Here is a 13,008-nt window from a genome sequence, read left to right on the forward strand (position 1 = left end):
AACATTCCCACTTCCAACCTGACTGTGTTAAAGAAGGTTATCTCATACTGAGAGTGGAAATCCTATGGGAGTGGTTTCTCAAGTTGCTTGACGGGGGACATTCTCAAACAGTTTCCCGTGGGCCTGACACCCCCAGTCACCAAAAAAAAACGTGCAGTTCAGCGCCAGAGTGTGTGGGCTTGAAAGCTGCTGAAGAGTGTAACGGGCTGTGTAAGCCAACAGGGGCCGCTGCGAGAGACACAGTGGCCGGGGAGAGGCGCTGCTCCCCACGGTATAACGGGACGGTGAAGGAAACCTAGTGCAGTGAGAGCAGGGGAGGGTGAGGGGGAAGGAGAGAGAGCGGCAGAGAGTCACTGTGGGACGTGGTGTGTGTATACATTAGGACAATCCGGAGCGTGGAGTGAGCGCAGTGAGGCGAGGATGTACGAGGAGAACCTGACTTTGCACAGACCCCGCTATGGATGTGAGTAATCTTGTTCCAAGCTCTGAGAATGGGGAGGCGCTGGCACCCTGCAACCCCGCGCTACTTTATATCCACAACACGCGACTCCCGAGCAGTCTGCAACAACTTTTGCCACAGAAATTGATACAAAGATGCAAACGACATTTAAAGCAGTCTGCTCTATCCTGGAAGGGTCATTCCAATTCTGTGGCGTTAAGCTAACCGCGCTCTGTGTCTGGAATATTGATTTTTTTTTTATTTTAAGCTTTTTTGTGTGTGCGGCTTCACAAGAGGACGTGTCTTTAGATTTCCGGTTTCCTCTCGAAATTACTTTTTTTTTCGCGTGTCTCGCATCTTTGCTTCGTTGAATCTGAAACGTGTCCCTTCACTCCCTTAAGGATTTTTTTTTTAAAAAAAATTCAATTGCAATTTTAAAACTTTTTTTTTCTTCTGGCATTTGTAAACTTTGAACATTGAAGGGGAGAGTGCGCCCCAGTTGCTCTCCCTGCCGAGTGGAATTGAATCAGAGACGAGATGTGGAGGACTGAAGGCTCCTCCTGTGTGCGTTTGGGGACTCCCTCCCTCCCTGAGTACACTCTCACAGGCAAGGGCACGGATACCTTCATAAAATGCACTTTGAACGCATGGCAGCTTCTGTGTTCTGGACACTTCACATGTTTGCAGCCTCTAATTTTCAGTATTCTTTCACTACCATAAAGATGTGCACAAATCTTACCGACTTGAAGGAAACTGACTCAGCTTCTCCCTTTTTCAATAGGGTGGGGTGGTGACACAAACCAAAAAGGGAAATTACTTTCAACCACCTGTTAACTAATTTGCATGTTTTGAAGCCTTCATTCTTTCAATTTTGTTCGCTGATAAGAGAACAGCAGCAATGCCACCCCCTCCCCTCTTGTTTTAAGAGTACTCATACTTTTTTTTTGTCAGAACGTGCAAGAAACTTTCCTACAAGTATTGGTGACACCACACGTGGAGTACTGCGTACAGATTTAGTTTCTTTGCCTGGGAACGATATTTTGCCCCAAATAGATGCAACATCTGGGATTAGGAGATTGTTCTTTGATTTGAGTAGCTTGACTTTGAGGTTTTTAAAGAATGAAAGAGAAGGTAATTGTAATTTGTAATGGCTCCACAGGGTACAAGCTGGGACAATGTTCTCTTTGGCCTTCTGTTATATGTTTGTCTGCTGTCCTTGATTAGACAGTGAATGTAGATTCTGTTGTAAGATTTCACAGTAAACAGCAGGCACTTTGAATGGAGTTGGGACCTGAAAACTGTTTTGAAATCTGTGGGTGTTTTAAATCATGGAAGATGCTGGCCCAAGTGTTCTTATAAGGGGGTCAGCTATTTATTATTGAGATAAGACATTTCTTCACTCAAATGATTGTGAATCTTTGGATATCTCAATGTTGGATGGTCACTTGTTGCATACATTCAAATTAATAAATTTGTGAAAACTGAAGAAATCTATGAAAATAGGAGTCATGATTTGGAGATGCCGATGTTGGACTGGGGTGTACTAAGTTAAAAATCGCACAACAACCTGTTGGACTATAACCTGGTGTTGTGTGATTTTTAACTATGAAAATAGGTGTATTGCTATTAAGAACAGCTGACTGGATTAGCCATAACTTCATTGAATGGTAATTTAATAAATGCCCAACACATTCTTATGGTCAAAAGCATGTAGAAAAATAATATGCTGCTTCTCTGTATATTTAGGGTTAAATAAGAGCATAGACTTTTTGGGTTGCCCACTTATCTGAATGTTATTTGTTTAAGCAGGTAAAACATAAACTTTACAAACTTTGAACTTTAGCCCTGGACTTTGACCTGCTGATGTCAGCAAACGTCAATCCTGTATTTTGCCCGTGGTGTGATATTCTTGAGCATAATTTTGATGTCTTGAATTTTAAAAAAAATATGGTTTTCATTGAATTCATCTAACATTTTAGAAGTTTGAGGTTATTCTCCACTTGTCAGTCCCAGTCATGGAGGTGAACAATTTTGTTAATGATTTGTGGACCTCAGTTAGGGAACTATGGGGAGAGCTATGTTTTGATTTAATTATTTGGAATGGATACAGGTTGGTACTGTTACGGTCACATTTCTTTGATTCCATGTCATTTAAATAGTCATTAGACTTTGCCAGATAATTTATTTAATATTGTTTATAATTTCTACTCACTGAAGGAGTAGTGGCCTGTCACAACATAACTAAATGCCCCAAGGCCCACCGGAGCAGTTCATTTATTCTTTCTTGGGATGTGGGTGTTGATGGCAAAGCCAGCATATGCTGCCCATCTTGAGTTGAACTTGAACTGAATTGCTTGCCTGCACACTTCAGAAGGTGATTAACAGCAATTACACTGTAGCAGACCTCACGTATGCCAGAACAGGTATGGATGACATGATCCTTCTCTAAAGGACATTGAACCAGATGGATTATTATAGCAATTGCTGATAGTTTTGTTGTCAGCATTACTGAGATTAGATTTCAAAGCCAGTTTTATTAATTGAATATAAATTCCTCTTGATGCCATGTCAAAATTTGAACCATATCCTCAGAGTATTAGCTTGGGGCCCTTAGGGAAATTGTCAATGGTCACCCATGTTACTCTGTTCTCATTAGTATGAAACAAGCCAAATAAGGATACATTAGGTCAGATAGCAAAAAGCTTGGTCAAAGATGTAGATTTTAAGAAGTGCCTTCTGTGACATCAAGATCAGAGATAGAGGGAGGAAAGATCAGAGCTTAGGTCCTTGACATCTTCAGCTGCCTATGTCCAAATGCAACATCTGGACAAGATCCAGGCTTGTGCTGACAGTGGCAAGTAACATTTCTGTGACACAAATGCCAGGCTATGACCATCACTAATATAACCACTGTCCCTTGGAATTCAATGGTCTCCACATCGCTGAATCCCCCACTATCAACATCTTGATGGTTGTCATTGACCAAAACTCAACTGGACTCACCACGTAAACACAGTGGCTACAAGAGCAGGTTCGAGACGAGGAATACTGAGGTGAGTAACTCACCACCTGACTCCCCAAAGTCTGTCCTCTGTCTGCAAGGCACGGTGACTCACTGGTTAGCACTGCTGCCTCACAGCGCCAGGGATCTCTAAGGCACTCACCATTCTGACTTGGCAATATGTTGCTGTTCCTTCACTGTTACTGAGTCAAACTCCTGGAATTCCCTTTCGAATTGCATTGTGAGTCATTCCACAGCAGGTGGACTGCAACATTTCAAGAAGGCAGCCACCACTTTCTCAAGAGCAACTAGGGATAGGCAATAACTGCTGGCCTGGGCAATAACTGCTGGCCTAGACAATGATGTCCACATTCCGTGAACCAATTTTTAAAAATCAGGGATATTCAGCCCGAATTAGGTAAGTGCTAGACAAGGTTACAGTAATTTGCCTGGGGATAGGAATGAGGCATTGGAGAGGTTTCAGGAGGTGATCAAGAATTTTCAGGGCAAGATGTTGGTTGACAGTATAGATCTGAGCACAGGGGTGAAACATAACTGGGATCAAGTCTGAGTGAAGATGCAAGCAGCAAAGTCAATGGAGAGGGTAATGTGGGAGACCAGCCAGGACTGCATTGAATTAGTAAGAATGGAGTAACAAAGGAATGAATGAGTTTTCACAGTAGAGAAGTTGAAACAGGGATGAAATCTGTTTATTTTCACTTCTTTAACCTAATACCAATTCATGCCACCATGAAGATAGGTTTGGAAGCTTATCTTGGTGCCAACTAAGACAGGAGAAAGTGAGGACTGCAGATGCTGGAGATCAGAGCTGAAAAATGTGTTGCTGGAAAAGCGCAGCAGGTCAGGCAGCATCCAAGCAGCAGGAGAATCGACGATTCGGGCATAAGCCCTTCAGGAATGAGGAAAGTGTGTCCAGCAGGCTAAGATAAAAGGTAGGGAGGAGGGACTTGGGGGAGGGGCATTGGAAATGCGATAGGTGGAAGGAAGTCAAGGTGAGGGGGATAGGCCGGAGTGGGTGTGGGGGCGAAGAGGTCAGGAAGAAGATTGCAGGTTAGGAAGGCGGTGCTGAATTCGATGGATTTGACTGAGACAAGGTGGGGGGAGGGGAAATGAGGAAACTGGAGAAATCTGAGTTCATCCCTTGTGGTTGGAGTTACGTTGATAGGGGAGGAAAATATATTACGTTGATAGGGGAGGGAAATATATTACATTGATAGGGGAGGGGAGGGAACCACAAGGGATGAACTCAGATTTCTTCAGTTTCCTCATTTCCCCTCCCCGAACCTTGTCTCAGTCAAATCCCTCGAACTCAGCACCGCCTTCCTAACCTGCAATCTTCTTCCTGACCTGTCCGCCCCCACTCCGGCCTATCACCCTCACCTTGACCTCCTTCCACCTATCGCATTTCCAATGCCCCTCCCCCAAGTCCCTCCTCCCTACCTTTTTTCTTAGCCTGCTGGACATACTTTCCTCATTCCTGAAGAAGGGCTTATGCCAGAAACATCGATTCTCCTGCTCCTTGGCTGCTGCCTGACCTGCTGCACTTTTCCAGCAACACATTTTTCAGCCGACTACACCAAGGTTGTGAATGAACTATTGCTAGGGAGAAGAATGGAATTGGTAGCTAAGGAGGTTGAGTTTGAAGCAGGGACCAAAACCAACTACTTTAGTTTTTGCAGTGTTTAATTGGGAGGAAACTGTATTCAATTCAGATCAGTAGTCCAATAGTTTAGCAACATTGGAGGAATTGAGCAAGATAGTAGTGAGGTAGCATTGGATATTATCAGCACTCATCTGAAAAATAGCCATGCTTTTTGATGTTGGTGAGCAATAGAAAGCATGCCAGACGTAAAGATGCAGGTGTAGGAAGGAAATTGAGGTGGAGAAGCCATTGTGTTGCACATAGGAAAGTTCTAAGCCTCAAGTTACAATTAATGAATTCACAGGACTCTGAATATGATGATTGACATTAGTATGTTGAAATCTCAGTCTTAATGTTTGACTGAGATATGAACTGGTGGGCTAATGAAAAGACAACTAATTACAGTAATTGTGCAGTTTAGTGACATTGACATATTGTGCTGTGCATCAGATTGTGGTATGATTGAAGGAACAAATCATGCCCTTAACAGCCGAGGCCTTTATGACACTTCTGCAAATCTTCAGTGTGAGCTAAACTTAGTATTGTGGAAGGAAACAACTGATCCAATTAACAGAATTGAATATGAACTCTATTTCAGTCAAACGTTTTTACACCATTTGAACTCCAGTATGTTTGTGTTGGTGATTAAAGATCTCAGATAATTAGATTAAGTTTTAAATTTCTGATTTGCACATTTTCATGTCAGTTTTGGTATGATTGTGTATGAAATTGAGTTTTACATTTCAAATATCTGCACTCCAAAAGCTTGCTTATGAATCTTCTGCAATTCAGTTGGATACTGTCGTAATGGTCATAGTTTTCACAGCACGGAAAGAGGTCCTTTGGTCCTTTGCACCACTTATCAAACTATTTATTCTGATACCATTTTTTGGCGCTTAGCCCGTAGCCTTGTGTGCTGTGGCACTTTAGCTATTCATCTAAATGTCTTGAAGTTTCCCACCTCTACCAGCATTTTAGGCTGAGCGTTCTAGATATCCATAAACCTTTGGGTGAAAAGCTTTCTCCCTCAAAACCCTAAACATTTTGTGCTTTACCTTTTAAAACTGTATCCTCTTTGCATCTGTATTTAAAGCCTTCACTGTAAAGGCAGTATGCCATAAATCTTATTTACCTATCCTTCAGCCTTCAAGGATCTGTGGACATGCACACCAAGGTCCATCGGATAATCTCTAAGTGCTAGGCTCCTGTTCAGTGTTAACTCCCTTGCTTTATTCTCTTTGTCTGTTTTTTAAATTAAATTCCATTTACCCCTGCCCAGTTGCCACTATTGGTGTGATTGCAACTAAAATATCTTCAGACTGGCACAGTAAGGCAGAATGGCTATGTTTTATAAGTTGATAGGGCCTGCTTTGTCTAGTGTGATAAAGTTCACGAGACGACATGGTTGAATGAAAAGAGGATCTTATCTTGTTTAAGACATAGTTAATTGTATAATATCAGGTACAAGTTACATTTATACAATAGATATTGTTACAAAAATTGAAGAAACCTGGAATGATTAGTCTGTTGTCTTTAAGATCCATAACTGTTCTGATTTCCCCAGCTCTGTCCTTGTGATGACATCAGTTTGGGTGAAGCTTAATCTCATCTTCAGCATTAGCCCTTTTAGAACCATTCCATATATAACAGATACTGAAACATGACCTGATAAATGCTAGGGGATTACTTGGCCGTAGGTACAAAATACCCCATCTGAATGAGAAGCAGGCGTAGACCTGTCAGCCCATTGAACATGTGCTGCTCTTTGGTAAAATCATGACTGATCTGGTTTTAGCTGCAACAATGTATTCTGGTATACTGTTATAAACTTGTTAGTCCAGAATCTATTTAACTTTGCCTTAAATGTATTCTCAAACCTTTCCTCCGTTGCTCTCTGGGGAAGGGACTACGCGAATCTCATGACCATTCAAGAGAAACAAAAAGCTCCTTGACTCCATCTTAATTTGAACATGTTCTGCCTCGTTCCAGTCTATCCCACAATTGAAGCATACTTTGGTTTCTCCTTGTGAAGTCTCTTCAGGATTTTATTTTAATAAGATCACCGCTTATTGTTCTAAACTGCAATGGATTGTAGATCAGCCTGCCAAACTTTACCTCATCAGACAATTCCACCGTCACCTCGTTCCAGGCATCAGTTAAGTGAACCTCATTAGAACTGCATCTAATAGCTGAGGTCTCTTCTGGAATACTGTGTCCAGTTCTGATTGCCAGTTATAGAAAGGATATTATTAAGCCATAGAGGGTTTGGACGAGATTTACCAGGATGTTGCTGGGTATGGAAGGTTTGAGTTATAAAGAAAGGCTGGAACTGTTTTCACTGGAATGTAGGAGGTTGAGAGGCAACCTGATAGAAGTTTATAAAATAATGAGAGGTACTGATGGAGTTAATAATGGTTGTCTTTTCCCTAGGATGGGGAATTTCAAGATTCTGGGCATATTTTTAAGGTGAGAGGAGAGAGAAGTTTAGAAAAGACATGAAGGGCAAACTTTTTACATAGAGGATGGTTTGTGTGTGGAATGAACTTACTGGGGAAGTGGTGGATGTGGGTACAATTATAACATTTAAAAGACATTTGAATTAGAATGTGAATAGGAAAAATTTGGAGGGATATGGACCACGAGCAAGCAGGTGGGACTATTTTAGACTGGGATAATGTTCTGCATGGACCTGTTTCTGTGCTGTCTGTCAATCTCTATGACGCTAATACATTTATTTCTGTCCTTAAGTAAGGAATCAAAATTGTACTGTATGTAAAAGTGGCCTCACCAATGCTCCATACAACTATAATGAAATAATCTACCTTTGTATTCAAGTTCCCTCACAATAAACAACATTTGAGTTGTCTTGCTAATCACTTACAGTACTTAAATGCTAAGTTCTTTTTAATCATGTACCAGAACACCCCTCTGTCTCTGAGTTCTGCAATCTCGATCCATTAAAATATGTTGCTTTTCTGTTCTTCCTGCCAAAGTGTACAAGCCGAGCGAGCAGGAGGAGGCCTTTTGAGCCTGTCCTGCCATTCAGTATAATCATGGCTGATCATCTGACTCAGTACCCTGTCCCTACTTTCACTCCATACCCTTTGATCCCTTTAACCCCAAACATTATGTCTAATTCTTCTTGAAAATACTCCATGTGTTTTGGCCGCCATCATTTTCTGTGGCAGAGTTCTGCAGGCACTCAACCCTGGAGGTGAAGAAATTTCTCCTCATCACAAGTTTACTTTTACCTGCTTTATACTACATCTGGCAATTTTTTTGCCCATTCTCTTCACTCAACTATATCCTTTTGTACCATCCTTCTGTCATCTTTGCAACTTACTTTCCAACCTATCTTTGCATCGTCAGCAAATGTAGCATTTGGTCCTTTCGCCTAAGTTATTACAATGGATTGTAAGTAATTGAGGCCTCCAGCACTAATCACTGTAGCTTTCCATTTATTACATGCCAGCCTGAAAATCCATTTATGCCTACCCTCTGTTTCCTATTGGCACAGAGGATGAGTTAATTTGTACATTATCCCTACCTTTTTGAATTAGCTGGATCTCTGCTAGTGAGTTAGTTTGTATAACTGGGCCAAATAGGGGAATGAATGAGCTGCTATTTGCTGTAATCTGCACTTTTGTAGCAGCATGATGAGGACTGCCTCAGTTCCACTGTGATTAAGCCTGTTGTCAAACATCCTGCCAACATTCTTGCCACAGCTCTGATGGGAATCAAGGCTACTTTTTATGAGGGAGATATGTGTGATTGTGTGCCAGTCAGTACTCTGAATTACAAAGAGTGAGAAGATTCTCAAAGCAGTAACAGCTGCTTGAAGTGAAGGCCAGAAGACAGTTTTGGTGGTGCACTGATGACTACTGGTTACAACGAGGCCAGAATCTCAATGCTGTTCAATGTTGGGAACTGAAAGGGGCATATTCAAAAAAAGTGACAAGTCTGTCAGCAAAGGAGATGGCTCCATTGGAACCGAATGCAGGGAGAGCATCACCAAATGTAGTAAACTGTTGGGAAGTTGAGTGAACATAATGTTGTTGTACATTTAAGCTTAATACTGTAACCACAGAAACCCAAGACACTGTTGAAAGCTGCTTTTCAATGGTAGAACTGGATGTTGAACCTATGGTGGAGGAGGTGAACAAACTATTGATTCATTTCTCCTGTGAAAAGTTCCAGCTGCTAAGGCTTTACTGCCTGAACTCTCAAAGCAAGGGAATTTGGGTCTCCTACAACTTGGTGGGCAGCACGGTGGCTCAGTGGCTAGCACTACTGCCTCTCAGCACCAGGGACCAGGGTTTGATTCCAGCCTCGAGCAACTGTGTGGAGTTTGCGCAGTCTGTGCGGGTTTCCTCCAGGGTGCTCTGATTCCCTCCCGGGGGCTGAGTCTGGGTGGGATGCTCTTTGCAGGGCTTCCCCCTTCTGAGCTTTGAGGGAAAAGTATTTTTCTGCACTTGCCCTTTTCAGATTGCAGTTTCTGGCTGAATATAGCTTCCCTGAATTCCAAGCTCATTTCAGAACTGGCAGATCTACAACTGACATAATCTTTTCAGCAGCTGTAAGAGAAATGTGATCAACAACGGAGCCCAAAGGTCCAGACAAGATAAACACAGGATGACCAGAGAGCCCAGAATAAGGGGTCACAGTTTAAGGATGTGTGGTAAGCCATTTCGGACTGAGATGTGGAGAAATGTCTTCATCTAGAGTGTGGTGAGCCTGTGGAAATCTCTTCCACTGAACATGATTTGAGGCTAAAATATTGAATATTTTCAAGAAGTTGTTTATAGTTCTTAGTGCTAAAGGGATCAAGGGGTATGGGCAGAATACAATCGGATGATCAGCCGTGGACATATTGATTAACAGAGCTGGCTCAAAGGGCTAAATGGCCTACTCCTCCTCATATTTTCTATGTTTCTACATATTGATTGCTGTTTGCTTGAGTTGGGCCTGATTCGTCATGTATCTTTGACATAACATCAGTAGCTACTAAGCAATATGTAATAAACCTACTGAATAATTGAGGAGCGTGACTTTAAGCATTCAGCAGCTTTAAAGCACACAACCAATCACTGTCTCTTCAAACAGCAACCAGCAGGGTGGTATAGCCGCTCTGAGCTGACTTGTCAAAGCTCCAGTCAGCTCCAATGTGCTGGTGAACTGAAAGTCATCAACTCTGTCCCAGAGTATAATGGTTCAACAGAGCTTTTACCACAAAAGCTGTAGGTGCATAGTAACATCATCACTTGCAAGTGTTTGGCAAGCCATGCACCACCCTTGCTTGGAATTACATGCCTTTTCTTCACTTTCACTGGGTCCAGATCCTGAACCACTCTTCTTAACAGCAGGGTGAGTGTGCCTATACCAGATGGATTGCAATGGTTTGAAAGGAATTTAGGGATAGACAACCAAAATGTTTATTTTAAGAGCAGAATTCTCTTTCTGAGAAAGATAAACAATTATTGTTCATTATTCTTTTATAAATTAGGATGTAGTGGGCCTTTAGTATCAGTCTTTCTGAGAATGAGTGCACTTACTTGGTTAAATGTTCAGCATTGTAATTAAAAACATTGAGATGAACAGATGTCTTGCATTGGCATTGTGAGAAGCTGGAAACTTTAGTGAAGCAAGGCAAGTTTGAAAAGGGATTAATTATTTCTAAGAAATGCAGCAATGCATTTGAGATGATCCATCACATTTAGGTGTGTGCTGGTTTGACCATCTTCCTCCGATAGATGAAGGCTGTGAACCCAAAGACCTTCTGGACTGTGAATTGGCCACTGAGTCACAAGGACATGGTTGAGGGGTGACCTTGATAGAGGTTTATAAAATCATGAGGGGCGTGGATAGGGTAAATAGACAAGGTCTTTCCCTGAGATGGGGAAGTCCAGAACTAGAGAGCATAGGTTCACAGTGAGAGGGGAAAGATATAAAAGAAACCTAATGGGAAACTTTTGCATGGAGAGGGTGGTACATGTATGGAATGAGCTGCCAGAGGAAGTGGTGGGGGCTAGTACAATTGCAACATCTGGTTGGGTATATGAATAGGAATGGTTTGGAGGGATATGGGCCAAATGCTGGCAGGTGGAACTAGATTGGGTTGGGATATCTGGTCGGCATGGATGAGTTGGACCAAAGGGTCTGTTTCCATGCTGTACGTCTCCATGACTGTAAGACACCAGCAACTGAGAGATGAATTTGACAGATATTGATATTAACAACTAGGAGATAGTTGCTGACTGCTGTATCTCTGGAGTCTGACTGTTTGGAAAGTCATTGGAGGCAGCAAGGAGTTACAAAATGCAAGATTAGTTGAACAAAGGGACCAAATAAGAGTCACAGAGATGTACAACACAGAGACACTCTTCAGTTCAGCTCTTCCACGCTGAACTGATATCCTAAATTAATCTAGTCCCATTTGCCAGCATTTGGTCCATATTCTCTTAACCCTTTGTATCCTTGTGTCCATCCAGATGCCTTTTAAATGTTGAAATTGTACCCACCTCCACCACTTCCCAAGCCAGCTCATTCCATATCCATACCACCCTCTGTGAAAAGGTTGCCTGTTAAGTCCCTTTTAAATCTTTCCCCTCTCACCTTGAACCTATGCCCTTGAGTTGTGGGCCAGTAGTGCAGAGAATTGTGCCCTTCCTCAATCTACTGCCATCAAACCTAGCAGCGATTGCCATGCCAGAGTGCTGCTGCTGAGCTACATCAAGTGATCTTTAAGTTTGTGCTGTAGTTTTTCTTTACTCATACAGGGGATGTAGATGTTACTGGCTGGGCCAGTGTTTATTGTCCATCCTGAGTTGAGAAGGTGATGAGCTGCCTTCTTGAATTGCTGTAGACCATTTGTTGTCGGTGCATCCACAATGCCATTAGGAAGAGAGTTCCAGCATTGTGACCATGAGCAGTGCTATCATCTTGCAAATCAGAAGGCTGCCATTCCAGTGAGATGGTTAATTTTTTTTTAAAAAAAGAAGAGGCAAGCAAATGGTTTGTATCGGTTTTCTTTCTGGTAGCTTTTTGCTGTGTATTTGGTTGCAAGACATGCCTAATGACAGACTTTCACAAACAATGTTGGCATTGTTTGCATAATATCCATAGTTGCAGAGTTGTGTTGCTTTTGTCAAGCTTAGCATTAAGATCTGTTGGGAATGTAGTGTACAGTTTAAAAACGTGTCTCTTAATTTTCTTGATCCTCTGGGCAAAAAGTTCCTAAGTTCCAGCTCATTGAGGATGCAATTCGGGTCAGACAGACAATTGATTATTGGTTAGAGTTGTTCTGAGAAATGGTCAACAGTGGAACACTGGGGCAGTTGTGTTTTGAAATTGATTCAGATGTTTGGAAATTTGTATTGGGGGACCAGAGTCCAGCAACTCCAGTTTGTCACATGACTACTCAATCTCTGTGTTCTCTGCTCATTAATGCAGAGCTAAGAAAGCTAAGGCAACGATTTCTTTCACATAAATCAACAATTGACATTACGTTGTTTCAATAATTGCATTGGCATCGGCTAATGTTGGTGAATCATAAGTGTAAGATCAACTTGAAATTAGAGCTGGAACTAACTCACTTCTAGTTACACAAGTTGACTGGGATTTTTTTTTGCATTTTGTTTGTCTATATTACACATTATCACCAGTTGATTTAGCTTTTATTCTCCACTGAATCTTGTAATAAAGTGGATATAATCATTTTAAGAAAGTATATTGAGCCAGCCAGACTAAATACTGCTACAAAGGCAGATCAGAGGCTGGGAATCCTGCGCAGAACAGCTTTCCTCCTAGCTCCCCAAAGCTTATCCATCATGTGCAGGGCACAGGTTTGGAGTGTGATGGAAAACTCCTCAATTGTCTGGATGACTGCAGTTCCAAAAAATGTTGTGA

At 42.0% G+C, this 13,008-nt stretch overlaps 1 protein-coding gene across 1 annotated transcript in view; it reads left to right on the plus strand.

Annotated features, from left to right (window-relative positions):
• The first annotated feature begins 307 nt into the window (after window positions 1-307).
• The window catches only part of iqgap2 (IQ motif containing GTPase activating protein 2), a 360,882-nt gene continuing 348,181 nt past the window's right edge, over window positions 308-13,008 (plus strand). Inside the window, exon 1 of the mRNA XM_088000344.1 lies at window positions 308-463. Within this exon, the coding sequence (XP_087856470.1) occupies window positions 421-463 (43 nt within the window). The 5' untranslated portion in view covers window positions 308-420. The remainder of the gene's footprint in view (window positions 464-13,008) is intronic.

Source organism: Chiloscyllium plagiosum, unplaced genomic scaffold (genome assembly GCF_037043375.1).
Source record: "Chiloscyllium plagiosum isolate Xiang-an unplaced genomic scaffold, Cpla_swu_hap1 HiC_scaffold_2, whole genome shotgun sequence".
Lineage (NCBI taxonomy): Eukaryota > Metazoa > Chordata > Chondrichthyes > Orectolobiformes > Hemiscylliidae > Chiloscyllium > Chiloscyllium plagiosum.